Source organism: Colletotrichum orchidophilum (genome assembly GCF_001831195.1).
Source record: "Colletotrichum orchidophilum strain IMI 309357 chromosome Unknown Scaffold_59.1, whole genome shotgun sequence".
Lineage (NCBI taxonomy): Eukaryota > Fungi > Ascomycota > Sordariomycetes > Glomerellales > Glomerellaceae > Colletotrichum > Colletotrichum orchidophilum.
This window is the reverse complement of record NW_019173015.1, coordinates 1-17,008: the sequence shown is the minus strand read 5'-3', so window position 1 is coordinate 17,008 and position 17,008 is coordinate 1. Positions and strand designations below refer to the sequence as shown.

General features: G+C 54.1%; 2 protein-coding genes across 2 annotated transcripts; both read left to right on the top strand.

Annotated features, from left to right (window-relative positions):
• Positions 1-1,261: 1,261 nt before the first annotated feature.
• Positions 1,262-2,248, top strand: CORC01_07330 (uncharacterized protein; the record flags this gene model as incomplete). The annotated part of the gene is made up of 2 exons (XM_022618967.1): positions 1,262-1,924; positions 2,189-2,248. The coding sequence occupies 2 exons, from the start codon at positions 1,262-1,264 to the stop codon at positions 2,246-2,248; spliced, it is 723 nt and encodes a 240-aa protein (XP_022474430.1).
• Positions 2,249-10,946: 8,698 nt separating this feature from the next.
• CORC01_07329 (uncharacterized protein) lies at positions 10,947-14,242 on the top strand (the record flags this gene model as incomplete). The annotated part of the gene is made up of 3 exons (XM_022618966.1): positions 10,947-11,457; positions 11,525-13,959; positions 14,099-14,242. Coding segments are annotated over 3 exons (3,090 nt in total), but the record flags the coding sequence as incomplete, so codon positions are not given.
• Between the last annotated feature and the right edge of the window lie 2,766 nt (positions 14,243-17,008).

Genomic DNA, 17,008 nt, shown 5'->3' with positions numbered 1-17,008 from the left:
CGTATTGTTCCCCAATTTCTTTTCTTTCTTTCCTTTCCTTTTTCCTTTGGTTTCCCCGGCCTCCCGTTGGTCCTTCATCAAACGTTAAAGCAGGTAAATCACATGACTCGTTTCTGGTACGGATGTCTGTTTGCAGCATCGCCGGACTTTAGCATTGCGAAGGCCGCTCTCAGGCTAGCATGGGCGGCAAAGTGAATCACTATTTCTGGACGGTTCAACCGTTTCGACAGCGAGGATTGCACTCCACCAACATGCTTTCAGCCGAACGCCCCGGACGCAGACGCCGGGCTTAGATTTTGCCTTTCGGTAGCTTTCAGATTGAATCCGTTTCTCTCTATTCCGCTCATGCCCGATGACAACGGCGTTCCGAGGGCGCCGCACTTGAAAATATTCTGCAAATTCCACTACCACTTGTCTAGCTCACATGACACCTCTTCCCGTCCGCGCTTTGTCAGCTTTTAAGCACAGGGGACCGAAGCCAATTGCCCACCAAGGTCACTCCCGATTTTGGGAAGCTACAATGGGTGAGACATGGCTACGATACACAGAATTACTACCCTATGTGTTTGATCCATGGATACTTCTGTCGTCGATAAACCCTTTCGTGACGGGAACAACAGCGGCTCCGACTAACGAATCATAACTTGACACACTTTGTAAGTCCGGGCACGCCGTCCTTTGCTTCTCACAACGCGGTGGGTCCGTGAGATTCGCTCAAAGCATTCTTGAGTCATTCGCAAGAATATACTGGTATGCAGCGAGGTTCTTTTATTACTCGGGATACCCTTAATACCATACTAGGACAAGATCTCGTGCCTGGTCCCGTGACACTGAGCAACTACCATTGTACACGACCGACCCATGCCAGGTTGCCTCGGAGCTGGCCATAGTACCTTGCACAAGGTCTACCATGGATCCTCATCAGAATGAAAGTTTGAATACAAAAATAACACAGACCATTAAATGGTAGTAGTTGGTTACAATGAATTTGAAGGTGTAATTTGTTTATTGACGAGTATTCCTTAATTTGAGCTAATGAACTCTTTTATATCAAGTTGTAAATCAGTCGCGTTCCATCATGATTAGCACACATTATTGACTTCCAAGCAAAACGCTTATGTGTATAAGAGGTCATTATTACCTGCCACTGCCCTCGTCCCATGCAGCACACCACTCACACGCAATACATAATATACCTACTTCTCATCTCCTCACTGTATCTTCATGCGTCTTCCCCAGGATTCGCTACAATCAGGCCGTTATGCATTACCAAAGCTTCAAATTGGCTGCTATCTTCGCTGCCCTTCTTCCTTCAGGCCTCGGAGCCGTCATAGCCCCTCTCTCCGAACATGACATACAATGGGAAACAACCACCGAGGACATCGACATCACGCAACAGCCTCCCTTCGAATCCAAGCCCCAATACCGCTTTTCCGACTCATCAGGTGCGATAGAGAAGCGAAGTGGGGTCGGTCAGGCCGTTTGCTCAAAAATATGGTGGAAACCGCAGTCTGGAGAACCCGAAGATGGCTGGTATTTCCATGAGGCCTGGTGCGACCGGAGCGGCAACAAGAATCAAAATACGTTCCGGGTCGACTGTTTTGGGGGGCGAAACGACATCGAAACACTTCCCCGAAGAAAAGGATCGTGTGGCATAGGAGAGTATTGTATGGACGTTGCAAAAGGCGCCGACATCAGGGGAAACCGTGCCCACGATATTGCTTGTGTCAAGAAGGAAAACGTCCATACATGGGTCGCCGGCGCCCTGGCGAACCGGGTTCCCGACTCACCCATCTGCAGTGGCCGATGGACCAACGGAGGCACCGTCAACGCCAGGGCAACTTTTGATGTGGATGTTTTGGACTCTGATGGAATCCACGAAGCCATCTCAGAGAGGATTTCCTTTCTACTCAACAAAAGACCCGTAGGCAGATTGTCAAGGAATACGGCCGAAGCCGAATCAGGATACATAATTGTTCCTCCGGGCGGATCAGTTCAAGCGTGTGTTACTCCAGACAAAAAAAAGAAAAACAAGGCCCTAAAAATATTAGGCGCTCTTACGTCTTGGCGCCGCGCTTAGAGTTTCAGCAGAGCGAAAAACCGGCTGGAGCAAAGTCTGAGTACGGAGCACCAAGGAACCTTGTTGGTTTTTCATACAGAGTTCAAAATAGATACCATTATTTCACAGAAACCTATAATTACAATCTCCATCTCTATCAGTGTCATCTCTGAAAACTCTTTGCAGTAACTGCGGTTACTCATGAGGTTAGTAGCGAGCTATCTAAACATTGATTTTTCAAGTATTCAACGCCCTGTGACCAACAGCTGAAGCCAGTCCTGCAATTAATAGCACTGAATTTAGGGGGGGGATGTGATTCTATACTTATATATAACGTCGTAATACAGAGTTAGTTTAGTTAATTATTAAAGTTGCTTCAAGTGAACCGCTGCTCTAGCCAAGACTAATTCATATGGGGTGTAATATCGCTAGAATCCAAATCAACATCCATGGCTAGTATGAGAGTACTAAACCAGGCTGACAGCTAAAGTCTAAATGAGTGAGTTTTTATACTACTCGACTCGTAAATGAAAATGATCATATGAATGTGACTATCTTTTTCCCTTTCTAGACTGTACGGAAGGAGAATTTCTTGGATATTTGTGGGCTGGATCGGTTGGCGGAGTAGAAAGGCTGCTTCATTAGTTGAGTCTGATGACCACCTCCTCCATGAGCAATGTTTTCAAATAAGCCACAGCTTTTAGGACGAGAGAATTTCCAAAGTTCGTCATGTGGTGACGCCTGCTATGCTAGTGACTGTTTGCTGAGATGGATGTTTCACATAGGTAGGGCATTAACGGTGAAAGTTATAGAACAAGTCATTCACGGCTCGCGTTCGGTAAGACGAGACATCAATACACGTAGGCTGCCGCAACGAGACACCCACCTCCATACTTAACTCACAAAGTCCTAGCCTATTCAAGCAAACTGCGAGGGCAACGGCGTAACATAGCCGTCGTAAGGGCGAAGTGGAGGGTCTTATGACAGTTCAAAGGCACATCCGGATCGAAACCTCTTCAACCCGGTTCCCCAGTATTATGCACACGTAAAAGCGATAATCCCACGTTTGTCAATTATCAGTGCATTCTGTCTACAGATTGCAGGTTCCAAAACCTCGGAGATTCAACGTGGACGAAGCACACAGAGGCCGCCGTTACACTGGAGAGGATTGATGCCTTTGCTGCTGCTAATGGTTTGAGGGTGCTTCGTTGCCCAAATAGAGTAGGCTGCATCATTCCCGTTCCCACGTACTCTCAACTTTTGAGTTTAGCCGGCACGTGGGTAGAGAGGGGCAATATGCCATGCAGCAAGATTTCTCCTTTCCTCCGACTCCCCCCGGATTCCGATTGCAGCTATCAAAGTCACGAGGTCAAGTGCCGGAAGCTTGCCTTCGGGCTGGTGTATGATCGTGTGTATAGACCTCCGCGAGCACCAACAATGTCTGATGATAGCGCTGTTCGCAGGCCCGGACGAGCCGTGTGGCGGCGACGTAGCGGTTCTACTTGAAATGAGATGATTGGGCTGGGACACAAGGGCACAGTTTCAGCGTGAGCTAAGGACTAAGCTGGATGGAGATCGTGACAAAGTGGACCAGGTTTTCCTGACGTTGCAATGTTTAGGTATCATCGGTGTCTAGACGTCCGAGAGGAGCATCTCGTTGCCAACATTGGCCGGGCACCGTCGCATGCCACTTCCTACCTTGTTTCGCGGCTCGTGAGCGGCCCGAAAATTATGGTCCCTATCCGTGTTGAGTTGCCTGCCCTCCCTCCATTGGCCGGGTGTCTCCATCTCTTCCAGGATGCTGTCCCTGTTGTGGCCTGGACGGTAGCTGGGCCGGCTGTCGGCGGAACCTCAAGATCAGCTGAGCTGTGGCTCACGAAAGGAACTTCAGCCCCGTGAGGACTGAGTGGATGTCTCCTTACTGCCTGCGGTCTCATACGACATGCAGCAACAACCGGGGAAACTCCCCGACAGTCCACTAGAAGAACCGAGCATCATGCCGGTACCGAGAAACCGGGAGTTGACCTGCGGCCAGGTCGCTTGCCCTCCCCCAGAAATATTTTCCATGGAAGGAGATCGGGGCCACATTTGCGTCTCGTGCGAGAGATGCATCTTGACCAAAAGAAAAAAAGTAATGCAAGATTTTGAGTAGGCCACCAGGTCGGTCGGCCCTAATGCGGTCAGATGGGGGGGGGGATGGAAAGGGGAGCTGGGGCATCGCCTTCGTTGGATGGAAGGGCGGTCCAGCTGCCGAAGGTTTCAACGAGGATTGACCCCAGCGGGTACGTATTGACTCCAGACTTTGAGAAACTTCTGTGGAGCCGTGGAACAATCTGCTTCGAGTAGAACAGTCCTCTCGGCCCTCTTCCAAGTCGCATACTGCGGCCTAATGTCAGGGCTACGCGAGACGTAGTGCTTCTCAGACCACACGCCCGCGGTCACTTGACTTGTACCTAGCAGTGTAACAATAGCTGTGGGGTTGAGGCGTTCTCGTTCAGAACTGATCACAGTCGCAGTGGCCAATGGTAGCCGGATCCCTTGCTATTGATTTGTTGGTTGAAGGGATTTCTTGGTAGCCCAGCTGAGCCAAGACGGTATGAGACTTGCAAGTGGACGGATGGCAGGGCACTTGTCTCCGGCATTGTATCAAATTAGAATTAGAAAAGTAGACCGGCGTCCAAGATGGGTAGGGGACATGTAAAACCCTATCTCGGGCATATCGACGATGATGAAGGTGTGAGTAAGAGACTACCATTCATGCAGTGAGCCCGGAGTAAAGTCGATCTGCCGGAATCCTAGCTCACCGGTCGATGTCCCCAGATGACCGGAAAGCCTCGGTATGTGTCGTTGCCACGTGGTTGTGAAGGGCGAACGGATGAAGCCTCGTTGAGCTGATGGCAATGAGCTCAGAAGGCGATGACACCGCCCCCCTACCTGCCCCCCTGAAAGATACGATGCGGTCTATAGCGGAATGGAACATGGATTGTAGATTGAACCAGCCGGGAATGATTGGGAAAAGTTGTTGCGAGGCAACCTTAATTAGCAAGACAGACCTGGACGCAAACGAGGCGTTCAGCCAGACACAATGTACTTGCTGTATCGCCTGGCGTTGACGTGGCTGACGGACGGACGTAGCTGACGCTAGCCTGTCTCGAGAAGTTGGAAGTATAGAGCAAGGCACTTGACGTGGGTGAGCAGAGCAGAGCAGAGCGTGACCATCTGAATACTGGTTGGCGATGTTGTGGTTTTGGGGGGGCAATATGAAAAGTGTGGATGATTCGGGGTAGAACAAGGGGTCTCGATTGGTTCGTGGAGAAAAAGAAGGGGCTTACTGGAAAAGGCCACGAATGAGAAGCAACAAGGGAGCGTCCGATCTTTGGGCATCTTGGGGGAGTGTCGGACCGATGATCGTTGTGGTATGGCGCCACGCGCGACCGCTGTGCCGTATTCAGGCTGAATACCTCGTGGCACACTTGAGCAGCCTACCTAATTTGGCGGCGCACCGGATTCTTCTTTTTCCATCATGATGGAGAGTATCCGTAGGAATCCTTCCGTCGCTGTGCTCCTGGCGGATTCGCAGGGGAAAAGGGGAGCTTGTCCACACTGCGATGGGTTGTTGTGTTTATTCGATATATCAGTTATGACATGACTTCCACGGAAGGCAATGTCTTCTCAGAAGAGTTTCAGTCGAGGATAAGGTCATCCCGGCGACTGTGCCTATAGCCATTTGCATCCCCCCCCCCAACCATGAAATGCCTGGGCAGTTTTACAAAGCTCGAATGCCAAATTTGGTAGCGATGCGTTGGCCAGACACACACGGTATGGGATGGCATTCCGCTACCTGGCTTCATGGGTCAACGAAATCCTCACCAACACTGACTTAAATAGACATGTATATCACTTGTCAGTGGCGTTGGCGGTGACTCAAAGGCCGACTTGACGTAGGGAGGCCCTTCAGCTCTGGGTCATTCACTGTAAGAGAGCGCCCGTCATCACAGATGCTGGGTTCATGGCTGGTGGTGATGGGCCATGGGCCGGCCCTTATTCGAAGGTTCTCCAAACGCCCCACACGCACCCGCTGCGTCAGCGTGGTCAGCTAGCTAGCTCCTCCAACTTCCATCGTTCTTCAAAGTTTAACCTTTCAGCCAGTCCAGGAGGAGGGTCGTACTCATACGCTTCGTGGCTGATGCTTTTCTCGGGCCTTTTTAGCCCAGAGGCTAGCAAAAAAAAAAAAAAGAGGGCCAGGATAGTTGGAGTATCATTGTGGTGGCAGACAGTCCTCGTTGCGCATTGCGAGAAGGGCGCGAAGCTTACTCCGAGGAATTCTTAAAATCGCCAATGACCCACATGGATGAGCTAGAGTGAAGCTGTCAGCTCGACTGTCAGTTTACACCCGAGATTCGGCTCGGTCCCGGACAGGTCGTATTCCTCGGGGAGGGCCGAATAGATTCTTTTTCGGTGGTTGGTGTGTGCTTGGTGTGTGGAGGAGGCGGGATGACTGCCACGGGGTGCGGGAGGTGAGGAGAAAGGAAACATCCTTTGCTCCGCACATGTTAGCTCCGCATGTGCGGAGAAGCGGTGGGAGGCGTTTAAGTGGACCGGATCAGGTTGACCGTTTCTCCACGCTCATCTCAAGCGCGAGGGTGTCACTGGGGCATCTACCCCGTACAGGAGGTGAGATTGGTGTGGCAGCCTGCAGAAGACATCTGGAGCAGACGCGAGCCAGTTGGGATGGATGATGGAGGGCTAGGCTGGATGTTCATTGTTCCTTTTGGTAGCCCTGCAGTCTGCGAGGGTGTAATGAGTCCTGCACCAACAGAGCTTCATTCACCAATAGCGAGGCGGGAACTCTGAATATCGGTCTGGTGCACACACAGAGAGGTCGAATTCGAACAGCTGTGACTGACCGTTGACGAATTGCTGGCGTGGCCGCCACGAGTGGAAATTGACCTAGGAAAACCTAAATCCATATTTTGGCATCAGGCACGATTGCGCAGCACTGGAGGCCGCATGCCCCTTACAGCTGCGGCCTGCCTTGGCTGAGATTAAGTCGACACCATCACCGAACAGCAGGGTGCCGACTCTGGCAATCCCAGGGGTTTTTCTGTTCTACCGGGGAAAATGGGACTCCTGTCGTCTTTGGGTCTGGAGGAGCTGGTAGGGATGCCCTGTGATTCACCGGCACTCGACCAACGGGACCGGAGCTGAAGGTTTGCAAGCGTCTTCGCTAAGGATTTTGCTCGACAGTGCGGGGAGCATACGGGGTATCGCCGTCGCACAGGTTAAATTGAAGGTATGACGAGAGTAAGTGATGGGTGCTACACCCGCGTAGAAAACCATGGTCTGGTATTGACTCTTGGGAGCATGTCAAGCTGGTCTCCTTGATGCAACGAGACTGGATTGGTCAAGAGCTGGATGAGGACTTTGGTGTTGTTCTCGACGATCTTTCCTGAGGCATGGCGAGCGTTGTTCGGGACGGGATGTGATACAGGCGTTCCTAGTTAGACCTGGAAGGGGCATGCTAGCTAGCTGAGTGGTGTACCTTCCTTTCCAGGCCCCAGATTTCTCGAAGCATGTCTAATTAGAAGTTTGTCAGAGGGGAAAGATTACAAAAGGGGACCAGCAAGAGAGTTTGCCCAAACGCGGTCAGGGGAAGCACTGCCAGCGGGTTCATCTCCGGGTAGAAGGCGATTCCATAGTTGATGGAGTTTGGAAAAGCCTTTGGGTATCGAGGCAAATAGTAGTGTTGACCTCATCCGAGGGCATTGGAGGGGAGGATCATGCCGCAGACCACAACGTGACAAGTCTAAGAGAAGACGGGAAGGAAGACACAGACTCCCGTCGTTGGTGCCCTGGCCTTCGGAGTGGGTCCTCCGCGTGACTGGCAGCACCCAAATTAATTCGGAAACTCGGTGGAAATCGACCAAGTACTTTGTATCTTTCTACCTGCCAAACACCTCCCGTGCTCCCCTCCTCCGTCACCCGTCAACCCATCCCTCGCACATCTCACCGTCGGATTCTTTGCCTTCTCCAGGCTCTTTCTTCTTACCAAACAGACCCCTGCCATGCTTCCCTCGTCCGAACAGAGTTTGTACTGCCATGTACCGACAGCAACAGCACCACCACCACCACCAACATCACTAGCACCTGCGTCAGAAACCTGGAGGGTGCAGGCTGGGGTAACGAGACAACTCATTTCCAGGTTGCATTCGCGGCACAGCTTGACAGATGACGGGTAGAGATGTCGTCCCGGACAGAAGAAATGACGAGAAGCCGTGGGACCATCCGTTACCGCCTCCCTTCAGAGGCTCCCAATCCGTGCGCCATTGGCAACAAGGCAACAATACAATCCAGACGCCAGCCCAAAGGGTCTTCTTTCCCACGTCCTTGGATCCCATTTATCAAAGTATCCGAACTCGACGAGAATCCGGGGTGCTTGCCAGGGATCGCAAGCATTGAACGATATGGTAATGATGGCGATGCCTTTGATTCACTCTCCCATCCCATAATGGCATGCCCATTTCGCGGCTTGCGGCTTGAGGCTGTCCGCATCCCCCTCGCCGAACACGCTGTCACCTCACAGCCGATCACCGCATATCGAGCAGTGGAGCGCTGGCCTGTCCACGCCCGATGTAGATGTTGAAAAGGAAGCTCACTTCCATCACCACGTCTTTAGAAAGCAAAACGCCAGGCACAAATAGCGCCCCATCGCTGGAGGACACCACCCCGAAATGGTCGGACCCTGTTCACAATTACCGTTTTCGTCATTGCAGGGAAGACGGTGATGGTGATGTCTGGTGCATTGCTCGGCTGCACTCAGACTAAACGAGAAGAAGCCATGAAAGCCTTCCGCCAAGCCGAATGACATTACCTTTCGGCCGGGATGGCACAGTCCAGTGAACCGAGCTTGCTTGTCCCACCCTACTTTGGCCCTTGGGGCCGCGCTGGTGGAGGTCTGGAGACCAGAGACGAGCCTGAAGACTGGAGAAAGCGAGCGAGACTCGAGCTTCGAAGAGACGATTCCCCCATCTTCTCCCACCTCCTCGTTTCCCCCCAATGTGTGCCGCGCCAACCCCCGCCCTCTTTTGCTGCCACACCACGCTACCTTCGGCCCATGTCCTAACCCAAGCAGCGACTACGATGTCGTGACTAGGCATGTATTGTCCCGAGGCAGGCCAAAAACAACGCCGAGCAAAACCATGGGAGCAGTGGGGATCCTGTCCCGGTGGGAGGGAAAGCTTTGGTGACACTCCATGCCGTCTTGTCACCGCCATGTCTTGTCTTCATCCTTCCAGAGCGAGGTCCCGGGAAGCTGTTCATCACCTTCATCGGGCTGGCTCTCCCTTCACCTTCTTCTCCTGTTGTTGATCAACCAGCCGGATCCAACGCTGAGCCACACATACACGACCCCGTTGCCCCAACCCAAGACGAGATGATCCAACCTGGGGAGGAGGATGGACGAAATGAGCCCGTGGTTCTAGAACCGGCACAGCAATTTGGGGCATGTGGCCCCGTTCCTTGCTAAGATGCTCGTTCATTCTCCACCCTCGCACCCGTAAATGGCCGCCCGTCGCCAGTTTTTCTCTCGATGCCGTTCGGTGCTCCTCACCTTACCGTCGCCCATCGTCGAGCCATCACCCCTGTCCCCCTCATTGCAACCCTGCCCCGTCCTCGCATACTATTAGTAGTATGTATAAGCGTCCCATATAATATAGCTAAGCCCGAGGAACCACAAAGTCACCGTTTCGCTTCCTTCCCCCCTTCGAGAACCTTACATGACGCGCCGTTGGTACAACTGTACTACGTCTGTCTATACATGCGCATGCGCTGCCGCTGAGCTTTTTTTATTGTTTAATTCTCATTTTCTTCTCGACCCATTCGCGCGTGTCCGTACATACGCCCGTCCCGTCGCCGCCGCTCTGTCTATCACCAGTCGTTCTCTTCCACCTCTCTCGCCCTTTTACCCCGCCGTGTGCATTATCCTACCGATGTAAATGCCATGGTCCATGGTATTACTCAACAAGCGAACCAGCTGAACTGAGCAGTAACCGGACGACCTTGACAGTTCACCGGGCCACTTTCACATACATGCCAAGCTTCGGGTACAGACCAGCTTCCGGAGAGGGCCAAAGTATACATCAAGGACTGTGAGGGAGAGCTCGGAGTCGGAACATCGAAACAAATAGCAACGTCGAAGAGAACGTCATCAAGCAGATTCGGAATACCTACCGTCGTCGAGCATCCGACACACATCAATATCACCAACTTGCATACACCGGCCATTTTTTCTAAATACCTTTCCCGTCACAGCAAAACACGCGAGACACGGAACGCAACCAAACTGTTCAATTATTCGGAACTCCCGTACCACGGCAACAACCAACGTCAATAGATGTCGAGGATCAATATCCAAAGGGTGAGTAAACTCGGGTCTCGGTCCCAACATTTTTCTCTCTTAAAACGACTCCTTCTTCGCTTGGTCCTCTTTTGCGCCGCGCTCTCCCTTCAACCACCATGTCGCTTGTCCCGTCTTCCTTGCCCTGACAGGCTCCCAAGCCTGCTGTCCATCAACCCCGCCATGATTGTCGTTATGCGTTGCTGCACCGTTCTCCAACGACATTGCAGATCTTGCATCCACCAGTTGTTCTCAGTCTAGCTCATATTACTGTACCCCATGCCCATTCCTTTCCTCCATCCCGCCCCTTTTACCCCCCCAACCATCCCGATCGGCTACAGCACCGCTGATACTGTGAAGCAGAAGTCACGCTGTGTTCTTGAAGGTTCGCATAGCCCTAGATAAACGTCTATTGCTTGCCCCAACCTAGGGAAACAATATCGCCAAAACTCGCTCTCATAACCAATCCAACCTGCACGAGTCCCTCCAGCCACTCCTCTCACATTCGACGTTCCGCCCCTGCGACCTCTCCATGAGAAAAGGCAACTAGTTGCTTGTCGTTCGAGTAGCACCAGCACCATTCAGCCACTACGTCGCCAACAGCGGGCCTGGCCCCAGCACGAGGAAGACAAGATGCTGTCCAACCCGCTCCATCGCTTCTCGCCGTATCATGGCATGCAGTCCAGCACCCTTTTCTCCAACGCCCACCACGCACCAAACGACCACGGTGCCCATGCGAACGGGCTCGATCCCCTCGCGCCGAGCTCGCACTACGCGCTGCAACAGATCCAGCAGCACGTTGGGGGAGTAATACCCAGCCCGCACCTCGCGAGAGAAGGCCCTCAAGCGACGAAGCACCGCCAACACCCGTACGGCGGTGGCCCTACGACGCGGTCTTCTAGCACATCCGGTCCCGTTCGCAGGAGAATCAGCCGGGCATGTGACCAGTGTAACCAGCTCCGCACAAAGTGCGATGGGCAGCATCCCTGCGCCCACTGCGTGGGTAAGAGACGATCATCATGTCGTGGAGGAGTTGAACTGGCCTGACTGAGTGACTGACATGCTCTCAGAATTCGGTTTGGGTTGCGAGTACATCCGCGAGAGGAAGAAAAGAGGCAAGGCGTCTCGGAAAGACCTCGCCGCGCAAGCTGCTGCACAAGCAGGGACGACAGACACAGGACAAGGCCCGAAATCGCCCTCCGACGACAATGGCCAGCCTTCAGAGCAATCCGAGCCCAGCAGCGCCAAGGCTAGGCCATCACTAGGCACGACGATTTCGCAACACGGCCAAATCGGCAAAGCCATGGACGAGCTCAGCGATGACGCAATGCAGCCAAACCAAAGGACGGGCTCGCTAGATAGCTTGGGGGATATGGTCAGTCACCAAGCCCACCTGGCAATCCACCACGGAATGGACAGAGATCATTTAGAAAGCCCGACGACTCTGGATCTCAACGGCTACGGGGATGTTCACGGCGGTTACGACAGGCAAGGCCTGGGAGCGCATATTATGCCGGGCCCGGCCCACGCGGCCTACGGTCCGAATCAAAGTGGCATTTCAGCATATCCCGACATACCATATCCCATACAGACCCAGAGCCCAACGGCATACACCAACGGCGCCCCGTTCCGGATTGCGGCCAGCCCCATCAGCGCATACCCCCTTGGCGGCGAACCGACGTCTCCCGGATGGATGTCCATGTCCTCCCCACCGTCGGCGCAATACCAGTCTCACATGCCTCCCAGCAGCTACGGCCACCCCGCTCAGCAACTACGATATCCGGTCCTACACCCCTTACTCCCCCATATCGGAAACCTCATCCCCGTGACTCTGGCCTGCGACCTGATTGACCTCTACTTCGCGTCCTCGTCATCGGCGCAGATGCACCCAATGTCGCCCTACGTCCTAGGCTTCGTCTTCCGCAAGAGGTCCTTTCTCCATCCCAGCAAACCGAGACGCTGCCAGCCCGCGCTGCTGGCCAGCATTCTCTGGGTGGCAGCCCAGACCAGCGACGCACCCTTCCTGACCAGCGTACCCTCAGCGAGGGGGAAGATTTGCCAGAGGCTGCTAGAGCTGACTGTCAGCCTGCTCAAGCCGCTCATTCACACGCCGTCCGGCGACACCTCACCGGTGACCAGCCCCGACATTGACGGCGTGGCGCTCGGTGGGCTGGGCGTCGCGCTTCCCGGATCCATCAGCATGGACGCGCTGACGGGCGAGTCAGGGCCGTTCGGGGCCGCAGGCAGCCTGGACGACGTCATCACCTACATCCATCTCGCGACAGTGGTCTCCGCGAGCGAGTATAAGGGCGCGAGTCTGCGCTGGTGGAACGCGGCCTGGTCTTTGGCCAGAGAGCTGAAGCTCGGCCGCGAGCTGCCGCCGACCCCTCTCTCCATGAGCCACAGCAACGGCCACGACGGTGATGGTCGCGGCGGCGGCGACGGCGACGCTGATGGCGAGTTGGCAGGTAATGGACACCCAGGCGTCATCACGGAAGAAGAGCGCGAGGAGCGCCGAAGGATATGGTGGCTAACGTACATCGTCGACCGCCATCTGGCACTGTGCTACAACCGACCCCTATTCCTGCTCGACCTCGAATGCGCGGGTCTTTTGCAACCAATGGACGACACGGCGTGGCAGAACGGCGACTTCCGTCCCGCGCACGTCACGACCGATCCGAGCCTCGGAGGAGGAGACATCTCGAACACCGGCGGCGGTATATCGAGCGGCCGCGTGCGCGGTCCGCACTTTGAGTGTACGGGACACAGCATCTTCGGCTACTTCCTACCCTTGATGACGATCCTGGGCGAAATCGTGGATCTGCACCACGCGCGAAACCACCCACGGTTCGGGGTGGGATTCCGTTCGGCGCGCGAGTGGGACGACCAGGCCAGCGAGATCACGCGCCACCTCGAGGCGTACGAGAAGAGCCTCGGGCGGTTCGAGCAGCTCCACCTCACGCGGGTCAACAACAACAACATCAACCTCGACGACAACGGCGACGTGATGGTCAACCCGGACAATAGCAACAGCGGCGTAGACCACGGCGGGCCGATCGTCGACATTGGCACACCGTCCGTCCACTCGGTCCACACCACCGCCTCCTCATCGCTGAACCGGATGACGGAGAGCGACATCCAGACCAAGATCGTCATGGCGTACGGCACGCACGTGATGCACGTGCTGCACATCTTGCTGGCGGGCAAATGGGACCCTATCAACCTCATCGACGACAACGACTTGTGGATCTCGTCGCAAGGGTTCATCACTGCGACGGGCCACGCCGTTTCGGCAGCCGAGGCCATTAGCCACATTCTCGAGTTCGACCCCGGGTTGGAGTTTATGCCCTTCTTTTTTGGGATTTACCTTCTCCAGGGGTCGTTTCTGCTGCTCCTCATTGCGGATAAGTTGCAGCTCGAAGCGTCGCCCAGTGTTGTCAAGGCGTGTGAGACGATTGTGCGTGCGCACGAGGCCTGCGTTGTGACGCTGAACACGGAGTACCAGGTTCGTTTCTTTCTCTCTCTCTCTCTCTCTCTCTCTCTCTCTTGATGTCGTTCTTCCCTCTACTCAAGAACCCCCTGTGATACTGTCGAGAACCTTGGACATGATGGCTAATGCTGTTTTTTTTTTTTTTTTTCCGTAGCGCAACTTTAGCAAGGTTATGCGAAGTGCTCTGGCGCAGGTCAGGGGTCGGGTGCCGGAGGATCTCCATGAGCAGCATCAGCGTCGACGGGAGCTGCTTGCCTTGTACCGATGGACTGGCGATGGTACGGGACTTGCGCTTTGAGGTCAAAAGGTGGATCTCAGCCAGCGTGTTGTGTGGTACGTGGGGACACATTGGGGCGGGTGAAGAGACGGCCTTTGGAATGTCAAAAATTAATGTGGGATGGATGATTGATGGATGCACGGTTGGATGCACGGGATGATATGATCGGTATGACGGGTTTACTTGAAAAACGAATTCGGGGTGTTTCACGGGACTGGACTGGAGTGAAGGAAAAGGGCCATCCATGGATGCGGAAAAAGGGAAACCCCCTTCTGTTGCAGGTTTTGTTCTGAAAAGGTGTGCGTGCTGCCATGGCTTACGTTGTCTTATACCTTGAGTTTTACTATTGGAGCATTTGGCTTTGTTGTGTTCAAACTTGGTGTTTTGATACAGCATGGAGGATGAAATAAAGTCCCAGACAGAGCCTCGAGGTTGTGTGTGTATCTTGGGGCGAGTAGAGAGGAGAAACTGCTGTCTCTCTGGTGATGTACGTCTGTCTCCTTTTTGTGATTCTTAGTTGCAAGCAAGCCAACCTCGTAAGCGCGAACCAAGCAAGGTTACGCAAGTTTTGTTAACATTAATGCTGCTGTTCTTAGAACAGTGAGTCACCCGCATTAGCAGCTTTGATATCTCTAGATGTCATGTAAGCAAGTAGACTCAGGGCCGGCAAGTAAGGAAAAGAAAACTCGAATCTCGGCATAGAAGAACCACACGACGCGAATTTCCTCGGAATTACAAAAGGGTGAATGAAATGTTACCACGATTACAATGAAAGTGGCAAAAGGAATGCGTCGAGGGGGAATCGAACCCCCGGCTCCCCGACGCTGCTGGATGGCAACGGAGAATTTTACCACTAAACCATCGACGCGGTCTGTGATTGAATAGTCTCATCGCCGAAAACAACAGCCATAGAGTGCGAGAGAGTAGAGCAGGAGAGTTCCCTCTCTTCTGTGGGCCAGCAGGGGTTCGGGTACCCGAGAAGAGACAGGCGATATCGGCGGACCTGGGGCGCAGGCGCAATAGGGCCGAACTGGGAATCGCCAGGTTCCTCTGTGCGGGCACGTTATGAGAGAGTCTAATTGCCTGGGAGAATGCGAGTACAGCAAAGATGGGACTCACGTTGAAGCCATTCTGAAATTCCTCCCCCGAGATGAGGCCATTGTTGAACAGAAAAGATACTTGCTGGTGCTTGCGAAGGGTGGGGGGGGATTTGTTAATTGCATTGGTGACGTCGATGCGGGTAGAATTGCGAGCGAGCACATGGGAGGGAAAAATCTCCACCGGCAGGGGAGCTCGCGGCAGGCAAGAAGAGATGCGTGGATGCGCATGAGGCTGGCATGCCTGGGTCTATTGGACGCTTGCATGTTTCCCTTTGTCAACATTGGCACATTGGGATGGGTAGCGAGGCGAGGGCGAGCTGACCAAGTCCTTATGATGGTGGAAGACGAGCTCAACTGGTTCCATGCTCTGAACGGTATCCCGTAGGCGTGCTCTGCCTGTATTCTGGCCACTTTTCTCACGAGGAAGCGGTTCAAAAGAAAGCAGGTCTCGAGAATTTTTGAGCCCTCTTCAGCGCCAGACGCACAGTATGTCCAGAAATGTCCAGGATTTGAGTTGGTAATCCAGGTCCTGGGACTGGCATCATGCATGGCAGCGGTCGGGGAGGCATTCCCGGCGAGTTTGACCTGGGGCCCGCGACAAGACAAGCATTTTGCCCCCCAGCGCGATTAGTGCTGATCTGCCCACCACGAAGGGGTGGGGATGATGGAATGGCTGACTGACTGGGTCGGAGAATGGGATTGGGGACCGAACCCCCAGCCTTCAAAAGCAGGCAAAGCAGCAGCAGCATCAAGCCATGCGTCGTTGACCGGCCGGCAGTTGGCCTCGGTGACTTGACCCATTGGACGGGCGACATTGACAGGAAAGGGGGGTTCCTGTACCCGTCCGTTGTTCGAACGCATGTCTTGCTATCTCGTCATGAACCGTGGGGTAATGCTCCTTCACCTCGGTATCTTCCCGCCCAGGTTCATCAGGTCAGATGCTGGGCGGGAGATGGGACGGTTGGGGGGTTGTAATGCGCGTTGCTATCCGTACTAGTCATTGTATTATTGATAAGGGGCCAGGCGGAATATGTTGGTTCTTGGCCCCCTTCCTGATGGCGGATTTCTCTCCGCCGGCGACATGCTTAGTAATCGATGTTGCATCAAGTAATCTGGAAACACTGGTAGATGGTTAAACTGGTTCGAGACGGGGCTTTTGGGTTGCTCAATCTCATGACCTGGTTTTGCTGGTTGCGCAGTGAACAAGGCAAAGACCATCTTGAATCTACCTAGGAGGCTTTCCCCTCTTTTCTCCAGTCCCTTGTTAATTTTGTTGGAGAGAGAAACGCCACCCCCCCCCCCCCCCCCCCCCCCCCCCCCCCCCCCCCCCCCCCCCCCCCCCCCCCCCCCCCCCTTCTCTCCTTCTTCCCTCTTTTCTCTCTTCCTCCCCTTCTTCCCTCCCCCCCCCCCCCTCTTCCCCGCCTTTTTTTCTTCTCTCCCCCCCCCCCCGTCCCCATCCGGCCGCGTTCCTCTCGGTCTCCCTTTCCCTCTTGCTTCCTGCCTTATTCGCATCGCGATCTGCTCCGTGCGACGCTGCCGCAACGCATTACCTCTATCGCCTGTTTATTCCCAGCGCAAACCGCCCAATCACCTTCCTCTGGCTTCTGAGCTCCCGGCGACACCGGCACTGACGCAGAGACCGATCGCTTACGTTCCGGAAAGTGTGCGCAAGAGCCCGCCGCCGCGC